At 37.8% G+C, this 20,179-nt stretch overlaps 2 protein-coding genes across 14 annotated transcripts; both read right to left on the bottom strand.

The window, feature by feature from the left end:
• Window positions 1-293: 293 nt before the first annotated feature.
• On the bottom strand, window positions 294-16,850 carry sycp2 (synaptonemal complex protein 2). 12 transcript variants are annotated; one of them, XM_088361449.1, is made up of 45 exons: window positions 16,298-16,850; window positions 15,957-16,057; window positions 15,822-15,874; window positions 15,211-15,345; window positions 14,996-15,127; window positions 14,805-14,909; window positions 14,695-14,719; window positions 14,145-14,227; window positions 13,973-14,064; window positions 13,853-13,887; window positions 13,625-13,767; window positions 13,231-13,283; window positions 12,686-12,731; window positions 12,421-12,525; window positions 12,265-12,325; window positions 11,810-11,958; window positions 11,221-11,289; window positions 10,457-10,549; window positions 10,305-10,380; window positions 9,351-9,478; window positions 8,320-8,383; window positions 8,195-8,240; window positions 8,035-8,111; window positions 7,505-7,869; window positions 7,075-7,187; window positions 6,962-6,980; window positions 6,811-6,878; window positions 6,697-6,742; window positions 6,582-6,625; window positions 6,405-6,465; window positions 6,129-6,285; window positions 5,934-6,025; window positions 5,689-5,841; window positions 5,400-5,523; window positions 4,858-4,937; window positions 4,206-4,445; window positions 4,065-4,110; window positions 3,788-3,895; window positions 2,855-3,036; window positions 1,754-1,851; window positions 1,427-1,579; window positions 1,256-1,314; window positions 988-1,058; window positions 770-826; window positions 294-596 (listed from the first exon to the last, which is right to left on the bottom strand). In XM_088361449.1, exons 3-45 carry the CDS (start codon window positions 15,864-15,866, stop codon window positions 540-542), a joined length of 4,155 nt encoding a protein of 1,384 aa, XP_088217575.1. In that variant the 5' UTR covers window positions 15,867-15,874; window positions 15,957-16,057; window positions 16,298-16,850; the 3' UTR covers window positions 294-539. The 12 variants fall into 12 exon arrangements, 10 of the variants coding, with proteins under 10 accessions (XP_088217575.1, XP_088217600.1, XP_088217617.1 ...); XR_015854304.1 differs by having other exon boundaries at window positions 296-596; window positions 1,480-1,579; window positions 1,754-1,854; XM_088361416.1 differs by having other exon boundaries at window positions 296-596; window positions 1,754-1,854; window positions 15,957-16,104.
• Window positions 16,851-17,003: 153 nt separating this feature from the next.
• ppp1r3da (protein phosphatase 1, regulatory subunit 3Da) lies at window positions 17,004-20,178 on the bottom strand. 2 transcript variants are annotated; one of them, XM_088361536.1, is made up of 3 exons: window positions 19,826-20,178; window positions 18,354-18,460; window positions 17,004-18,251 (listed from the first exon to the last, which is right to left on the bottom strand). In XM_088361536.1, the coding sequence occupies exons 2-3, from the start codon at window positions 18,430-18,432 to the stop codon at window positions 17,509-17,511; spliced, it is 822 nt and encodes a 273-aa protein (XP_088217662.1). In that variant the 5' UTR covers window positions 18,433-18,460; window positions 19,826-20,178; the 3' UTR covers window positions 17,004-17,508. The 2 variants fall into 2 exon arrangements, with proteins under 2 accessions (XP_088217662.1, XP_088217655.1); XM_088361529.1 differs by having other exon boundaries at window positions 17,004-18,460; window positions 19,826-20,173.
• Window position 20,179: the final 1 nt, after the last annotated feature.

The raw sequence follows: 20,179 nt of genomic DNA, 5'->3' as shown, positions 1-20,179 counted from the left end.
TTGGAAGTTTCAAGGCGGTGGTGGGGCTCACAGGACAAGGTGGAAACAACAGCCTAATAAGACAGACATTGAAACAAAGAAATAAACAAAAGAATCTTGGCATTCATCAACAGGAACTAGAAAACAAGGCAGAGTCTAAATCAAAACTAATTGGAAAAAAAGGACCGACAGACAGGACATGACACCTTCCAGAATCCATTTTGTATGGACTACTATATAATATTGCCCTGGATTGTAAATGATGTGTCAATTTCCACACACAAAAATATGTTCTTATATCACATTAATTTAATGTTGCAAAAATGAGTATACACCATGAAAGTCTAGCAAATCTTAGATTTAAAAAGTAAAATTCACAAGGGTCAGGGAGACAGAAACACAACTTGCCCATAACACTTCTATATATTTGATTAACAGTAGTAGTGTAACTGCTGTTAAAAAATACCAAACATTAACAGTATAACTTAACTTACACTTATGACTTAATGTAATATTTACACTAACTTAGCATAACTTATCCTTCAATTCAAATTGCAACTTCAATCAAGGATCCAGGCACGCAGTCCTCTCCTCAAACTTTCCAGGGCGTCCTTGTGCTGCAAAAACACACACAAGCAGAATAATGACCACTCCTTGAAGACCTTTTATGTGAAAACACAAAAATGTATCTCAAGCAAAAAAACGCTTGTGGCCAGACAAGAACAATGTATCACACTTGACATACGAGACAAAACCCAGTGTGAAACTGATTCGCACTATGTTCACTGACCATTGTGCTGAGGAGTCGTTCTTGGATTGATCTCATGTCTTTTTTCAAATGAGCCATCTGCAAACAGTGAAAGGCTGTCAGAAGGTGTGGAGGAACCACTGACATAGTGGGCACAAGTTGACCCATGAGACAACGGGAAGATCAAATTGTTGGTATCATTCGGCTCATAAATGATGAGACACACAAGCTAACATTTTATATTAAAAGCCACTTCAGACCTGGGATGTGAAGAACGGCTCCTCGTACTCAAGGTTTGAGTGCAACTCTCCCAGGGTTCTCTTCAGGACCTCTATGCTAAATGAAAGAAGAAAAAAACAAACAAAAAAAAGCAAACTATCGCCATAAATGTCCACTTCATCCTTCATGTTTCAAGTAGGATTAAATTAAAGTCACTAATGTTACTCCAAATTTGATCTCCCAACACACACACACAGACAGCAATTTTCAGTCATGTTATTGAAATTCTCCACAGACCGCAAACTTTACCTATTGGTTCCCTGCTCACAATATGACTGGAAGAAAGTCTTCTGATTTTCCATGCATATCTGTAACAAAGAGGCCATACACTGATCACTCACTGGTGAACTCACAACAAACCATACACTCATATTTCAAGTGACTATGTAGAATTGTCTGTGTGCGTGCACGTGTTCGTACATGTGCATGCGGGCGTGTGCGCCTTGAGATGAGAGAGAGCAAATGTACATTACATTCAGGTCTTTATCCATGCTATTCAGGACAGCCTTCCCCTGCTCCAGATTGTAGAGCTCTTTCATAAGGACATTCTTGACATCTGCAAACTTATTAGCCCTGTACAGTATGGGAAGAAAACATACCCAGTTTAAACATTTATTAAAAAGGGAGAGAAATCTATCAAGGGGAAACAATGATTGAGGCCTTCAGAAGCCATAGTCGAAGACAATATTAAATTAAGTTATGTCCTTTCAAAATGTTTCATTGGCAATATAGTAGATACTGACTGACCTGTGTTTGTTAAGCTGCTTGGTGAGAGAGAAGAGGTGTTGCTTGACAGTCTTCATAGTTTCATTGTAATAACCTTCCATTAACTTGATGTAGTTCTTCTTCTAAAAACAGTATAAAGTTAGGTCGTTTAAAACCATAGTGATTCGTATGTGATCAAATGTAAATTGTTATTTACGGTTAGGGATGGGAATTGAGAAACGGTTCTTGTTGAGAACTGGTTCCCACCGAACCAATTCCTTGCAATCCTTTGCTATTTTTCTAACAATTCCCTTAGCGATTCAAGTAAGCACAAATTACGTCGCTATGTACGTTACGCAACATGCGTAGCGACGTAGGTTACTAGCGCAGCCAGAAACAATAACGTGAGGCAGAAGCGCGCCAAAGTTTGGTTACATTTAGCTAAGAAGGACGTGAGTAGAGCGACGTGCAATACTTGCAATGTTGACATTTCAACAAAGGGAGTAAATACCTCAAATGTGCAAAAGCATTTGTACATGCAGTATGCCATGTTTAACGGAATGTCATGTGTTTGAGCCGCTGCTTTATCGTGTTAGCTCTATTTCTATAATTATGAAATCTATCTTGCAAATCGCATCTCATGTTTTATTTTAGATGACGACGAGAGGCACAGTCTGACTGGTTCAGACACCAGCAGTACTGTACCTCTCGCAAAATGTCTAAGCAAAGGACTGAGGAAAGTAATCATGCAATGACAAAGTTAAGGACTTGCACCCATTTACCACTGTCGAAGCCCCTAATTTTCGGTAGGTGATAATTTCTATTGTAGGACAATGTTTGCATTCTTCCCTCCTAACAGAATGTTTTGCTCGCCCCAATTCTAAAGAGATGACAAAACTTTATTTTTTAAAGGCTTCACTCTTAGGTTTGTAATGTCATATTTACAAAAAGTTGCAATATATAAAACAAAATGATCATAAGCGTTTGTGCTTTTTTCCTCAAATGAGAGTCGATGAGAGAATCGATCAAGAATTGAATCATTAAACGGAATCGGAATGGCAAAAATCTTATCAATTCCCATCCCTATTTACTGTATAGTAAAATATTTGGCGATAATATCCAGTACATTCATATATTTTCCACCTGTAAGTTTAGTTTAGATTTGAGTTGTGGAGACAGATTACTCAGGTTAACTCCAACATCCACAAACTCTAAGTCGTCCAGATCCATCTCTCCATTTCCCCCATCTTTTTCCCAGTGATTCATCATCATTGAGAAGGTGGTCTGCTCATGGCTCACCTCACCGTCAATGCTCTTCTCAGGAACTATAATTGACAAGAAAGTCCACAGGTCCATGTAACGTATTTTTCATCTATTTTATGACTTCTTTTAATAGTTTTCATCTCATTCACAAAGGTGACATGGTTTATCTTGCCTAACTTTACTAAAGCAAACAGTACCATTAGTTTAATCTTGCATTATTATCATCATTGTTCTGTTACAGCTGCAGCTGTTGAGAAATGTGCTCTATAAATAAAGTTGTAATGTATTGTATTTTATAATAGCAAAAGGTGGAATTACAGTGATCCCTCATTTATTGCTGATAATTGGTTCCAAGATAAGTGAAAATCTGCGATGTGGAGTCAATATTTTACAATATCTGACTTTTATAATTATCTTGATTTATTGACTGATTCTGCTGACGTGAACAAGGTGGATGAGTGGATCACGACTGCGTGAGGCAGAGATAAAGCATGGTTAGAACTGTACTTTCAGCTCTAAGCCAATCAGTGGCAGGAATACAGATCAACATGTTTCCATTGGTCTCGTCTCCTCTAATGGCCAATAGTGAGCTGTAAAGTCAAATGGACAGACGCTCCCACGCTCCAAGAGACGCCGTAAAAAGTCGCGATGCAACTTAAATATCTGCAATATTTAACATTCTTAAAATCCCGCGATGCACTGAGACCGCGAAAGATGAACCGCAAAATAGCGAGGGATCGCTGTACTGAGATAACTTAAGCGCAATTAATGCAAAATGTGCTTTTAATAATAATGCAATTTTTTTTTTCTTACAGGAGTTGAATAAGACATGATGTTTCAAGCCAGAGATGCGCTTCCTTTTTTGTCTCTTTTTTTCCTCAACGTTACTGGACAAGGAGTTGTGGCGCTTTCGAGTAGGTCCTGTCATTACAATGTTAAAAAGAAATGTTTAACATGGGTCAGATATTTCCTCTTATTGTTTCAGAAGCCTTTACAATATCTCACTATTAATCATCGTCACGTGTTTGAGACACTGTTGCTTTGTGGTTAGATGGGAAGCACCAAGGATATTGGTTGAATCAAAGTTTACCTGAGGCTAGAGTATCAGAAGAATCTTCATTTGAGTGTGCCATTTTCTGTCGGGACAAAACATGATGCAGTCATTCATATTTCAGAGTGGCTATTATTTCAGAGTTACTATTTCTCCACATAAGAAACACAAGAACCTAACCTCTGTTTTCGGACTAGAAGCCTGTAAGGCAATTGCCCTTTGCTGAACTCCAATGGTGAATGACAGATTGAGGGAAACCTGAGATATAGAAGATTCCTCACTGAAGCTGCAATTCACGTCAGGATTCGTGGTGGCTCCAGGAAAATGGGATTGGGGCGAATCAGAGATCGGGGATAGATTTATGGGCGTTAAAAAGGGAGAAAAAGACAGTGGAAGTGAAGACGGTTGGATCACACTTTTCTAAAAACAAAGGAAAGAACACAAGGTCAAAATAACAGATAGAAAGTACTGCATGGTTAGTTTTTGCAGTGCCCCCTGACAAAACTTACTACACTGAAATTCTGCCTCTAGGGTCACTCCTTAGGAATTAGATCAACAAGCCAATCAGTGCAGGGTGCGCAGTGACTTCAGTGCCAACTAACATAACTTCATTTTCGGATTTCTTTTTTACATTTTGTCAGAAACTCTCCCACATGACATCCATGACTGTCATGTGTCAGCTGCGTGTGCATCTCAAAGCGGACAAATTCCACACAACTGCCTTGAAGTCATAAGAAAGGGATTCTGTTTCATTGTTGTTTAGCAGACTTGAACCGACAACAATGATGAGGCGATACTAGTAAATAATTAGTACCCAGAGGCGTTGTTTTACCTTCTTTGGTGAGAAACCCGGTGGCAGTCTGACGAGAGGTGAGAACTCCAACTGCGGGGACTGGGTGGACAGTTCAGGGACTGTAAAGGTCCAAAATACAGTGTATATGAATACAGACAATACAGTATATAAATTAGATACATACACTCAATCAATGCTTAATATTAATAATTAGGATTTGATTTGCAAAGGACATTACAATTTATTGTTGAAATTGCTGGGTGGATTAACATTCATATTTTTTCAACTTTTAATTCATCAATTCTGTTTTCTTGGTACTGTAAGGCTATTAACATTAATAGTGCCATGAAAAAGTATTTGCTCCCTTCTAAATGACCCAGTGTAAATAAACTTACGAGCCCCTTGTTTAATCTGAATTTACTGTGGCTAATCACATTTTTCAGTTTTATCATATGATTTATTATACAGCTGCAGTGTACACTGACAAGACTGTCCAATTTGAGGACATGCATAAAGTGTATAAAATCAAAAATGTAGCTCATTTCAATACATCTGTCCTTAACAGTACTTAAATGACTTACGTCGCATTTTCTTGATGGAGGAAGGGGAAGTCTTGCGGACAGGACGAGGACACTTAGATATCTGTTGTTGGGTATGAACCTTCGTGGCATTGGATTTGTTTGATTGAATACTTTTACATGCCTGCTGGCAGATAGAACAGTAGAGATGTAATGTTGCCTTTCATCACGAGATGTTGGCTGGTGTACTGTGAGACAATTACGGAATCAGAATATCAGTAAAACATGATAGGCTTGGCGATGTAATGCTTTTTCTAACAAGTAACTGACATGACTTCCGAAAGACCCTTGCCTTGGTTACTTGAGGCTGCTCTGATTCTGACAGGCTCTCATCTGTGGCTGGCTCTTTATAGCTCTTTGCTAAGGTTGCACTTCGCCTGGGTCTTTTGTTGACATTGAAGGGACTATCAGGCTCTGGAATATCCTTCTGAAATTCCATTGGCTTCTACAAATGAATATTATTTGAGTGAATAACAACACATTGTGGCTGACTGTAGTAAGGTACCATGAGCACAGTATCTCTGAACACTTCCTTACCTTGTTGAGTCTTGAATTTCTTTTTCTAGGTTTTGGAATGCTTTTGGGTACGACTGGGGATTTATCTACCATGGCAGAAATTGGGAGGTGAGCTGTACAGACATGTGTTAATTAACCATTTTATCAGCATTATTAGTTCAATAACCACTTTGTCAACATTTTAATATATGAATTGGACCAAGACAAATGTTTTACTTGAATTATGAGGCTGAAATCGTTTTGAAGTGACTGGTTCATTTTGGGCATATGTCATTTTAACTTTGGTTTTCTTGCTTGACTCTTTCAGCGTGCGGACATCTGGGGAATTGATATTGTCTCTGCTGAACAGATGCTTCTTTCCATCCCGCTTTTCCTAAAATGTACAGGTCAAATTTATGCCAATGAGTAGCAGTTTTTATTCAACATACCCCAAACCACTGAATTACCACATGGCAAAAAAAAAAAAAAAAAAAAAGAAACGGAAAAAGATACTTTTGTGGCTAGTTGTCTTGATCTGGTTGCGGGAAAGTACACTGAAGAGTCACGGATACCTCTGCAAATCAACAAATGTATAATGAAATAAGATGAATCTTAATACAAAGTATTCTCAGTTCATTTCATTCATCATATGGTAGACCATCAGACCAAATTTCGCCAAGTTAGACATACTTGCTTGATGTGGGAGAATTGCCAAGGAATGTCTTGCCCTTTCCCTAAACAAAAATAATGTGGTTACAATAATGTTGGATTCAAATATCACAAGCTACAAAAACACAATATTTACCCCGATGCTGAATGGCTCATCAATGCCAAATTCAAAAACATCTTTTCTGTGCAACAGAGAAAAGTATTAAAATCGGAATCCAAAATGCCAACTCTTTCTGTTGAATGTTATCACCTTTTGTTGACAGAATTTGATGTGATCTTACTGTGGAATTTGGTTACATCTTTTGCTTGTGCATTTTTCTATAGCAAATAAAAATAATCTTTAGCAACTCAACATCAAGGCTCCTCTCAATGAGTAAATAATAAAGGTAGAGGTCACTTACTTCACTGGTGAAAAGTAAGCTGAAGGTCAAAAATAGGGTTAAAAATGAATACATCTGGTCTATGTTAAGTTCTTGCAGAAAAACACCCATTAATACAACAATAGTGTGTGTACCTGCTGACATTAGGTGGAATCCCGCGTTGAGGTGCACCTCCATTTTTGTTGTTGTTCTTAGAATAATAGCTAGTGATACGTTTCACCATGTTGCCTACAAACTCTGTAGCTCTCTTAGTAAAACACAAAGTATCATTATATCAGAAGCTTTCATTTGTCTGACGTAGTTGATCTTGATGGCGAAAAACTTGAACCCGGACAACGTCTAGTCATAATATTGCTGTCGTCCACCCAAGTGAAATATATTCTAACTTTCAATACTAACTCATGTGAGCTGAATATGTGTCTTTAAACCAACAAGTGGTCGTGTTCAGGGTATTCAAAATGGCAAAATATTAGACTTAGCAAAGATTCTGCAGATACATCATTGACCATAAAAAATGCAATACCGATTTTCTGTAATAAAAAACATAAAACAATAACATCATACCTTATCATTTGAATTTTTTTCCTGGTTGGTTTTCGATGCCTCAGTTGAAGTTGCCACCAATGATTGCTTGCCTCTGTCAATGGTTTTGTCAAGTCGTTTGCCCTGAGCCTCTAGCTCTTTAGGAAGGTGAAGCTCAAAATCATCTGAGCCCCTGGGAGTTTTTTCTTTAGAGCCCTTTTCATTAGATATCATAAATGACATGGCTGTGGCACTTCCTTTTGTCGCAAAGCGTGACTTTTTCTCTCTGACGGCCTGTTGCGGGTGGCGAGTATGTTTGCCATTGAGGTGCTTTTGCTTACTCAAACCTGCAACTGTCTGGGCAGATTGTAGGCGCTCTTGCTTCTTTGCAACATTTGAAGATTGTCCTGCAAAGATCACAGGGTTGCTATTTAAACATGATGAAAACAAATATTTTGTGGGTCAATACACTTAATAACTTTCAGTAGCAAAGTGACAAGATTTCACAAAAATGGCAGCCACTTGTCACATTGCTACGTTCAGGGATGATACTATGTGTGCATATTGCTTACCAGAATTTGGCAGAAGATTGTTTTTTTGTGGCGGCCTTTTGGGTATTTTCGAAATTGACAGTTTGTTCCGTTGACACCTTTAAGGTGAGCACAGAAGAATTATCAGACAGAAATGCAGTATACTATGCAGTGAGCAATGGAGATTTATTGCGGTCCTTACGTGTTTCTCTCAATTAAAGGCTGGGTGTCAGGCACAAAAGAATTATCTGCAAGTGTGAATGACAAAGTGATTCTTTTGTACACAAAACACTGTTTTTGGAAACGAGTTGCGTGGCAAATACCTACCCTGAAACTGGTCTATAGCTTGTCCTGTTTGCATTCTTTCTGGTTCTCTTAATACTGGTATGCTCTATAGGACGAGCAAGTAAAAAATATCACATACTAGGTGTCAAACTCAATAGGACAAGGGGGGACATAATTCAAAGCATACTTAAGGTTCCAGGCTAAACATTGCATTTATTGAAAGAACCAATTCAAAATATGAATGTTGCTGTTATTTTTGGGTAAGGTTCTGAGTTGCAGAGTCTCAGAATGAACTGCAGGTGTTTTTCACTGAGGATACTCCATGTGATATTTTGTTAATTTTCATTACAGAGAAACACTGCTCACGCAAATTTGTGCATTTTATTTAAAATGCACAGCTTTTCAGCTTTTGGATGTAACCAGTGTTATGGAATGCATACAGATCATTCAGTATAGCAAATGTTGCACCACATTATGGGATTTGCAGCTTATTTGTGCCATTAAAAAAAAAAAAGAAAAATGACAGAGGGACTCATAGGAGGAGGTACAGTATTACCAGTATGCTTTACTGTAATTATAATTTTGTTTGACTAGTATCACATTTCTTCAATGTGTTAGTTTTTTACAAACAAGATGTAATGTTAAACATTAAACAATAATCTATGTGATATTTTCTTTTTTCCTTAGTGTTGCAATTGCAAAATCTTTGTGATTTTTTTTTTTTTTTACTATTTGTCCAGGTGTACCTGCAGCCTTGGCCAGTTGAGTTTGTTTGAGTAAATGCAACTTTCATTATTGAAACTGAGATGAAACATGATGTAAAGAAAGGTCAAACCCTCACTGAAAAATATACATGGTTTAAGTAAATTGGTTCAGTTGTACATGTAAAAGAACTGTGATGTGTTACATGCCGTAGATACAAAAGCATGACTCATTAGGACAATGTGGGTTTGTTTTCCCCATTCAAAGGTTAACTATACAGTGTTTGTTCTATGACCACTCAGAAGTAATATACGTACATAAAATCAATATACAAATCTATAATATAAAAATAGTATCTAGTAAAACCATACCTGCTTTGTCCGGACACATTTGGAGATTTCATCAGTGGTCTTTTGTTTTGCGAGGTTAGCCTTCTTCTTTCTATCAGAAACACAAAACATCTCCAGAGATGGTTTCCCTTTGTTCTCTGCTGAAATGTCTAACATACAGAAATAGGAAGTAATGAGTATTATTTACTGATATGATCAAAGAACAAACAACACCCTTTAAGACTAAGGGCCTTATTTTCATGCACAGTGCAAGTTTAACGCAAAGCACAATCTAACTGTTGGCATGGGTGTAGTTTTCTTCCTTTTGGTATTTTCCGGGAGTCCACAGGTGGAAGAGAGCATTTGCGCCATTAGTGGAATGCAGACGACTATTGGCCAATAGAAGCAGCTCCCCCACATTCCCATTAAATCAGAGCGCTCAAAACGCACATAGTCCTTGACAATGGGGAAGCAGAAATTGACTCACAGGGACTCGTGCAAAGTGTGTTTATACAGGTAAACTTCAGGCTTTCCCCTTGTAGCTGATGCGACATGGGTATTTGAAGACCGCCTTGCACCTGCAATTTTATGTTCGTGTTTGACATCCCCAACGCATAGTTGTGCCGTGCAGTCAGGGTGGTGCAATCAAAAATTTAAGTTGATTTTTATAATAATTTGTTCAATGAATTGATTTCTACAATGATTCAGAGGTATTGTCCTACTCTGTTGTCATAATTATCAATGAAATGCAATGACATGCACTATACTACGTCTGTGGCACTCAGAATCTGTCTGCCTGTGCCTTGTTTACATCCACCCAAATCACGTTACGTAACTAGTGCAACTATTTTGACCTGATTTTAGGTAGTCTAAGATCTAGTCTCCCTTTACTCAACAAATTGCTAGACATTGCAGTGTGGCTCTGTACAATAATGTGGTTGTTTGAAAGGCTCTTGATGCTCAACAAGTTGGCTGCCCCATTCTAGTGTCACGTACTTGATTTATGTATGCCCCCTTTGGAACAGTCGTTGCTTAAGGTGGTCAAGCCAGAAAGCATCATGTTGGCTGCGCTCTGGAAATGAAAACACAAATTGGCAAAATATTCTAAATATTTTTAAAAAAAAACTCTGTAAAGTACAAAAAGTCACTTCTAAAGATGTTGGCTGTTCAATTCCAAGATATGAGAGCGAGCTCTTGTCATCGTTATCTTGGGACACTTGAGTCTCAGGGACTAAATTCTGCTGGAGAGTGACAACAGACCACATTTCAGTCTAAGATGGCAGACATAGACAGTTGATAAAATCCTTATTTGATTCTCTGTTTTACTCACTTTATCCACAACTACATGAACAGTCTCCTATTCTAGGGCTGACTATTGAAATAGGGTATCAGTATCTGTGTGTAGTGTACACATGGACATGCGCGCATGCGCGTGCACACACACACACGAGAGTTTAATGAACTGTTAGTTGTGTCGCCATGGTACCTGCTGCCTGGCAGTATCTCCTTCAAGCTCCTCAACTAGAGGTCTGGAAGCTTGAGGGCTCTGCGCAGAACTTCACAAAATCAAAGTACCAAGTATAGGCAGCTCCTAACTTTTTACAACTCAATGGGATACTACTAACACTTGTTGAAAGACAGATGCATCAATGCAAAGCATGTGAATGCATGTTGTTTTGCATTTTTAAGAATTATACAATTTGTGGTTGGGACAAGCCTCCATCTTTGATGAGAAGCAAATCTGTGTGTGTTTGTACACATTTTACTATTATCATAATCAATAACTCTACAAAAAAATAATACTGTTAATTTAAATATATTAATTAAACAAGATATCAAATAAGGATTTTAGATATGTAATTGTTTAATATTACTTCTAAAAAAATTGATGTTGATCGAATGTGCACTTTACCTGGGATTTGTTCTCTTCAATGTCAATATTTAGTGTCATGTTAACAGTAGACCTCTTTCCAAATGTGCTCTGCCAGGGGAGGAGACATGTTAGTGATTTCCCAAGTGTTCTTAAACATATGTATTAAATATAATCTGCTACAGTATTTGCAGAGCATCATGTGACTGAATCTGGAAAACAGTTAACCACTCAAAATACATTCACACATAAAAATGACAGCACAAATCTCTATCAATTTATTTTACCTCTGCAGTGGGTCTACATTACCACATGTAGTCAAATTTGATAGTAAAAGGAAGAAAATAATGACTATTGAAGTGAGCTTCACAAATGAAGCCTAAACATCAGATTTTGTCACCTTCAGTAAGCTCTTAAAGACACTGCGCAAAACAAAAGGTGTTCTAAGTTTCATCGTGTGGACTACGTGCCCGTGCTCTGCTAAAAGATTCTGCCTTCTGTCCGAAGGAACTGCTTTCACCAATTTTGCCGAATGTACAAGTTGGCTGTGCGAATATTGGGATTCAGGAATCAAGTAGATCATATCCATTTAAGTGCTTAATAACAAATACTGTGTGAATGTCTACTTTACTTTGATCTTTCCTTGTCCATAGATGCAACGAACAGTCTGGAGGATGTCTAAGGTGGAGCAGAAGCTGATGAAGATATTTGATCCTTGGACGCTACCCACCGTGATTACTGCAGACAGCTGTAACTGTAAGATTTGTTTCATTCCCTTCTCTGGAAGAAATGGAAAAAAAAAGTCAGATGTTAATTCTGGTAAATGGTACAGTATTTGGTAAAATAGTGACATGAGAATAACAGGAATATATTTCTATGAATTTGAATATTCAGAGATCAATGGTGCTTGGGAATTAAAGTGCTTGATTCCCAATATCTCAATTCAACATTGCTTTCAGAAAGGGGCTTTACTGTCCTTTGAACCATGCAGTGCAAAAATCAAGGCTAAGCCCCAATGCATTAATTCAAAGCCAAAGGTGATGGATGTCTCAATACTTTGGTCGGTAAGTGTATGTAATGTAGTACCTGTAACACTGTAGCTGTGGATCTCATTCTCAGGGATACAGATTGAATCCCAATAACCTGTCTACATCAACGGGATGCCAATAATCAATCATTCAGATGTACGTATACATTATAAATACAACAAAATAGATATTTAATATCAAAATCTTGACATACCCGAGACTTTTCATCAGCACATGAGAAATAAAAAGAGATGCTTTGGCTGCCAAGGTTGAAGTCAATCCAGAACTTGTCAGGATTGTCATCAGCGGGTTTCAGAAGCTGACGGTATGTGTAATTATCGTTTAGACCAATTGCATTAAACATGAGAAACTATCATTCTCCAACATCAAGCAAATCAATTGTTGTTATTTTAACCACTTGCTTTGCATTGTTGGAATGTGCTCAACCAAGACATAATTTACAAACCGTAGCAACTGACCTTGACATTCCCCAGAAACACTTCTAAACATGGGTAAGATTTCACTCTGCAGCAGAGAGGACATTTATTACTAAAATAAGCACATCTTCATTGTTGCACAGCTATCAATAATCTATTTTCATGGGCAAAGGTAATTATTCAACATTGAACCCGCAGCTCATTCCTCGTACAGTCAACCCCTGCATGCAGTTCAGCACCCGCAAATTTGCATGCAGGCAGATTTTTTTTTTTTTTTTTCAATTTATAAAAAAAAAAAAAGTAACAAATGTTTTAAATTCATCAATTATATGTGGATTTTCACTGTATGGAGGCTGGCCCAGTCCCTATCTCCTGCAAATAGTTTTCAACCAGAAATGCTGCAAAATTACATTTTTGGCTTATGGCTGAAAGACTTTAGTCACAGAAACAACATAGCCAAAACAGTAAGCCGTGATGACGCAATCAGTTCAAACACCGTACTTCAGAGCTGTAAGGCAGATGTGCTAATCAATTATCCATGTTGCCCCTCTTTGGCCAAAGTTACATTTTATTTGATTGGTGTGTACCTTCGATTGTCTCCTTGTAATCCATTTACGAAGTTCAGAAATGTACGACAATCCTAAAATGAGACAGGTTGATATGAAGTGGCATTACAATGCATTTCAGGTAAAAGTACCATAAACTGTAAATACCAATGATGGACAAAGTGATGCCCAACAAGTGTGCCATGGGAGATTTGTATGTACTATGTCATGAGAGATCAAGTGTTCTATGGCAAATCATCCAAATTCACTTAATTGGCCTAAAAACAATTCCATCTTTGTTCAACAGAAAGGAAGAACAATTACATTTTCTACCACTCGATTCCCAAAAGACTAATTAATTTGCGTATCCACTTTTTGTGATACTTTGTCTTGGCTCAATAAAGTTTGGGAAACACTGACATAGCAAATGCTTTACCGCTTCAAACTCCAAAGGGTGAATTTGGCCAAAAGCACAGGCTACTTGAGCTAGGCTGAACCAGACGGCGGGCAGCTTCTTTTTCTGGTCAGCTGTGGTCATTCGGAACAACACCTCAATCAGAGAAACCTGGAAATCGTAATCTGACACAAACGATTTTGTTTTAGTTTGTGTTCATAAATAATTTTAAAAATGAAACAGGATTATGATGTTTAACACAATTATTACCCCCACAGTGCATAATCTGAGCAGCCATCTCTGACCTGTATAATTATGACAAAAGTGAACATCATGAAATAACTGTCATTTTACTAACTGTAAAAACTCTTTAAAATTATAGTGACTTGCATCATATCTGAGGCCTCCTGTGAAGTCAGGACCTTTTCTTTCTCAGGCGACGCTGCAAATTCTTTCAGAATTTTGTTCAATGCACAGACTGCCTGTGTGCACATTAATTGTTATTGAAGACTATGCAATGAGGCAAAGGAGTTTAATGTTCAGCAAAATTGGCAGATCAAACCTCTTTTCTGATGACGATGCAAAGTCTGGGATCATTCACCAAATGGCCAAGAGAATACAGGAAAGATTGGATTCCCACCAATGCTGTAAATATACGGGGCATTATAACAGTCATTCAGAATTCACCACAGAACTGCTAAAATGTAGTGTATCATATGGACCTCTCTTCTCACATTGCTTATTCTATGCCCTGAAAATAGGTTATTATGAAGAAGAATACCTTTATTGTCATTGTACAACAGCTATACAAACAAATTAAGATATTCCACCAGTGGGAGAAGGCATGCAACCAAATTAGAGTTCGGTATCTTGCTCAAGCACACTTCAACATGGTCACCAAGGGTGAGGACTGAATCGACAACCTTCAAGTTGGGAGACAGACACTCTACCACTGAGGGACATTGCCCTTATTTAAAGTTGTCAATATGATCAGCAGTCTGTGTGAAGGTCATTCTCGACGTCAAAATGATATCAGGATGTATATTCGATATCAGGTTACATTTATTACACAACATTAATGTGGAGGGGGAAAAGGGCATTAACAAACATACCTTTTTTGGATGCTTCAAGGATAATCTGTCACAAAAGCAATCAATCACTTAATTGTATGCAGTAGAATTTATGAAAGTACAATGTCCTAGGTTTTCAGACACTATCGCACCGTGACAGCATCAAAGAAGTCCTCTGACAGTGTAGACAAAGATTTATCCCTCTGCGGTCCATGCTGAATCCACACTTCCTTACATTTGATAAACCACTGAAACATGTGCACAAAAATCTGATTAATTAAAAAAAAACTGTTTATCCTTCTGATTCTTTGGCACAGTATTTGTTTATAGTTGATATACTTATCTTCTGGATGAAGCCTTGCTCTATTATTCCTGCAATTCCTTGACTGCCACTAGGAAATTTCAAGTTTCTCCCACAATTATGGAGGATTGTAAAAGCTACGCAGGCAGCATTGAAATCTTTTTCATTCAAGCTCTGTTAAAAAAAAAGAATACCCATGGTTTCACTACAACCCAACACAAGGACCACAGCAAAAGAGAGTATCCAAATTATCTGACCCAAATGATAAGATCATCCAATTTGTTGAGAAACTGCGCTGAACATTTGAAAGCCTCATTGGCGTTGTTTTGCAGGAATGATCTCAGAGCGTTAACATTTCTGCTCTTGAGTGCCTCAGCGATTGCGTTCTCCAACTGCAAATACAAACGTTTCAATTGCTGTCATTGACTAGAAAAGGACAGACAGATAGATACCATTGCCATTATTTTGGATTAGAAACAACACATTTTCTTTTGGAAGCCTTTAGAATGCAATACCATCCTTTATTTGTTTGATTTGTCATTACAGTATATGCTTTTATAAATTGCACTTCTGCTGTGCTTTTTTTATTAACACATTACAATATTTCCCGCAACCCTCATGAGGATAAGCGGTGATGAATGAATGTATAATTCATTTTTGATTGGCTGGAACAGAACTGGCATTCCCATTATTTTAATGTGGTAACAAAAAGTGTGATAACGAACCACATGGGACTCATAGGACAAGGAAGGAACCACTGTGTTCAGTATACATTTTGTAGCATTTTTGCCTAGTGATCATGTGAGCACGTATCTTGGCTCAATAAAATTTGGAAAACACTGCAAGTGTACATATTGACATGTTATACCGCTGAGGCCATTCTTCTTGTTTCAGTGGAATTTGGTTTTATCATCAAAACATCTGGAGGGGAAAAGGGAGAGAAAAGCATGGCCTTAGTACAAACAAAAATAAAAATGAAATTTTGAGGTCAAATTATCTTCACCTTAAATTTCACCGGAAAGCCAAATGAACTTTCATGAACTTTCTCCGGATTGTGCTGTGCGTGGGTGGCTGTGTTACATCAGCACTACAGCTATATGCGACCTACCAGAAACAGTGTAAACCTTTGTTGTTTGTTTTGTTTATCGGCACTATAATGTAAAAGAAACAGGTCATCAATATTAAACGTATTTAGCCTCTGTACATACAAGGAGCAACGCGGCTACATTAGCATACGGCGTTGGTTTGCGATAGCTTAAAATTAAAGGTTTAGCATGACACGCAGTTGTCAGAAGGCGTAATGTTTAAAGGACATACAATAACCTTACAATAGATTTCATTTACCAGTAGGGTGAGAAAAAATGCAGACAGTGGTACGTAAAGTCGCTTATAAAGTAAGGTTCCTGCTACATAGTCCTCAGTTATGGTTCACACCCGCCAAATCCTGTTGTCCAATAAACTCGCGAACAGTTCCCGATGATCTGCTGCGACATCTAAACATCCGGGTACTTGTTCGAAGGTGGCGCGTTCAGAAAAGCGCGCCAAGCGTACAGTTGCGCAGTAGTTCACTACGACCGTTCGGAAACTTGAAGCGTGCCGTTCGGTTATTCAGAATGCACTCAAGATTGACAACTCCAATAAAAGCTTGAGCAAAACATTTCTCCACGTGTTGTGATATATTGCATTGACATTTCAGAAAAAAATGTTGCTGATTATAATTCTTAATTCATATTTCCAGGACTAAATGTATTAGATTTTATTTAGTAATATGAAAACCTGCTGCGCTAGGAAAAAAATAAAAGAAAGAGTCAGAATCAATGCAAAAAAAAAAAAGAAAACCTAGAAATGTTTATCTGCGTCTTTGTTGAACAGTGTACCAACACATTTGGAATATAACTAACGGGGTATTCAGTCTTACAATTCTCTGAAACATGAAAATTTGTCCATTTGGTTTTACCAAAATGTAGCTACTTTTATGGCATTGGTATTGCTACTTCTTGAACTACTTAAGTAGTAACATTTGTTTTGCTAAAATAATCAATGCCAGACATTAGATAACTTATTTATTACACAAAATAAACATTAAGTTTAGAATAGCTCAACAGTCAAGACAAAATATATTTTTTTAGTCCCTCTCAAATACATAGATTAGAATTTTGGAAGATTTGAGAAACTTTTTTTTTTAATTAAGGTGTCTTAAGTGTGAAATACAGATGGAAAAAAAGTGCTTTTGGTAAATAGATACATTGACATTTTGTGAACCTCATTTCCAATTTAAGTCCCAACATTCATGTGCTTTCTTGTGCAAATAAAACACTGGAATATACAAGGACATAGGTTAACCTGTAAGATGCAGATAAATATAGATGCATTTCCTGTTAGTGTTGATTCCTCCCACAGATTCAAAACTAAATCATTCAGAGTCTAGGTGTAAAAAAAAAAAAGTTCATTCATTCATTCATTCATTCATTCATTCATTCCACAAAATGAACAGTCAATATCACAAGGAAGTAATCATTTTCAATAAGTGTGCTTTTCATTTTTGGGGCAGCATCTTAAAAAAAGTGAACCATGCTATGCTCACATTCTTTGGGCACAGTGTGCTTGTAGTTATGGCAAACTAACTTGTAATTTTCTCCATGATTATTGTCCCAGTATTTGTCTCCACAAACCTCGTACTTGATGGCAAATTCTAACATTGCCCCAGGCTGCAGGAATGGAGGGACAGGCAAGTGGAAACGGAACGTATCACAAGTGAGTTGACCTTGTCCTTCACAGATCTTAGTGCTAGTAGAGACCCATGAGGCTTTAGTTTCGGCACAGCTCTTCCACTCTGTAAATGAATAGCGAGCTGTTACGTCTTTTTCAAAATCTAGATTGAGCACTTGTGCGATTCCGATGACACCAAATTCAAAACACAAGACTCTCTCGAGACACACTTTGTGCTTGTAAAGACGATGCAAAAATCCTGGATGATCGCTGGTCTGTTGGTCAAAAAGGGGTTTTAAGTAAGGCAAGGATATCTCCAACTGGTTTCCATCGGCCAACTCTGCGGCCATCAGCAATCTAAAGCTGACGTGCTGTGGTATGGATGGTTCGTCTCCAGATTTGAAAAGCTTGATATCCTCCAGGTCAAGGCCTAGGGAGTCAATAAATCGTACACCAACATGTCTGCATTTCCTTCTCTTCTCTGTGGTAGGCGGCAGTGACTGTGAGCGTCGTCGGATGATGGATTTCGGTATGGGTTCACACAAGAAAGAGTGGAAGTCCCGAGTGCTTGGCGTTGACACTCTCGGACCTGGTGGGCGGATGGGAATCAGCCTCTTATCCACATCGTTTTTTACTTGCCTTAGCATCTCATTCAGATTGATGGCTATACAGGGCTTTGAAAAAACTCTACCAGGGCTAGACAAATGTGTCTCCTGCACAGATGTTGTAGGCAGAATCTTCTCTTGTCCAATAAACCACCCTCTGTCCATGGTGTCAGAGAGCTGGTGTCCTCCTCACCTGCAAATAATGTTGGGAGTCATTCACCTTAATTGTGTGTAGTATGTGTGCACCATACGCTCATTTGAAATAAATAGTGCGTGATGGAACTGATTTTAACAGACTAATAGAGGGAGGATTCGTAAAGCTTACTGTCGACTAAATTGAAGCACGGCGTCCAACAGACACACAATACAGAATAAAATTATTGTTTTGTACTTTTTTCAAAACACCAGTTCAACACAAATTTCTTGTAAATTATATATCTATTTAATTATTAATCATTATTATAAAATTGATGTATTCACACATCAGTAAAAGCAAAACTTGCATCTATATTTTAATTCAAAAATTATTCAGAATTTAAGTTACATTTGGCTTCAACAATTTCAAGAGGCACTCCAAATGTTGACCATCATAGACTTTGTTTAACGATGTACATCATATGGTAACTACTGCTTAGGTGATGTTGTCCAAGTATTCAATGAGATTGCTACACATGCATTTTCAATTTCTTGTCTAATTGCCACCAATTTAGTCAGTTTCCTGCAATACACAACTTACTTCAATATAGGCCTAAATGCACATAAAATACATATGTAGCAGTTGCAATGTCATTGGACACTGACCAGTTTAGGTCACCGAATAAGCATAAATGACTGGAAGCTAATGGCAATTACTTTAGCACCAAAGTTTACGTTTACTGATTATTTTGACCAACTGTAAATACCGTCTGCTCCTGCTGTGCGCGCTTTGGCCTCTTAAGGGCAGTATGGTGCCATAAGTGCATGGAGAACACACAATTTGAGTTTAGCTCAAAGTTGCTTTTGGGATTTATTCATATGATTTTTTTTCTCAGATTAGGAAGAATATATGATATCGAGAATTGTTATATTATTGTCTGTATGTTTTCCATCACTGGTTTTATGTGAGCGGTATACATAACTGAAGACTGATTTAATTGCCCATAATTGTGAAAGGCGACCAGTCCAGGACTAAGTCACTGTCAGAAAGAAACTCTAATTCGAGCCCAGGCGTAGTTCTCAGACAGCTGGGAGGATCAGATTGGAAAAAAGATAAAGGATGAATAGATAATTATTTCGTACAGCTTATTTTACACAACGGACGCCCGATTTTATTATTTATTTATTTATCTATTTTTTCACTTTAACGTATTTACATACGACAACCCAAAAAATAAAACAATAAAAATGCGCTGTCAGGGTCCAAATTTGATGGGGGAAAGGCAAGGGCATGTTAAAAAATAACTGAAAGGCAGAAAATAACGGATGGGCCTGTATTTGACGAGTACGTGCAAGGCTGCACGTAAGGTATGTTGAAGTTGTGCTTCAATAAATTCATTAAGTGACATAAACTTTATCTCACCATAGAACAATCGCGGATCTGTGTTTCAGACTGCAGCCTCGACTTGATCCTTCATTTCCATGTGTTTCGGCGGTACGACTTGATTTGTAACTTTAGCCCCATAAACGTCAAACAAGAAGAAGAAAAAAAAATGCACCACTCCAGCTTCTTTCGATAACGATTTGTTATGGAGCGAGCAACATTTTAGGAAGCTGCACATGAACTGGTGTTTTATGGGAGATTGAGTGATATTAAATTCGGTGGCCCACGTTTAAAACGAATACAGCATGTTTTCTCGTAGCTGTCTTCTTCCGCTCCAGATATACGCTATCGCTGTTTTTTTTTTAACGGTGAAGCAGACGAACTATCTGACTT

The sequence above is a fragment of the Syngnathus floridae genome, chromosome 2, assembly GCF_059516105.1.
Source record: "Syngnathus floridae isolate MCC-2025c chromosome 2, RoL_Sflo_1.0, whole genome shotgun sequence".
Lineage (NCBI taxonomy): Eukaryota > Metazoa > Chordata > Actinopteri > Syngnathiformes > Syngnathidae > Syngnathus > Syngnathus floridae.
The sequence above is the reverse complement of the archived record's forward strand: the minus strand, read 5'-3'. Positions and strand labels throughout refer to the sequence as shown.

Bases quoted from the DNA above. Each gene is read 5' to 3' on its own strand.
- ppp1r3da (XM_088361529.1), bottom strand. From the start codon at position 18,432: ATGGACAGAGGGTGGTTTATTGGACAAGAGAAGATTCTGCCTACAACA.
- sycp2 (XM_088361416.1), bottom strand. From the start codon at position 15,866: ATGATAAAACCAAATTCCACTGAAACAAGAAGAATGGCCTCAGCG. The intron at 13,284-13,624 runs GTAAAGCATTTG...GTCTCATTTTAG, and splicing joins ACCCTTTGGAGTTTGAAGCG to GATTGTCGTACATTTCTGAA. The intron at 827-987 runs GTCTGAAGTGGC...CACTGTTTGCAG, and splicing joins AGCCGTTCTTCACATCCCAG to ATGGCTCATTTGAAAAAAGA.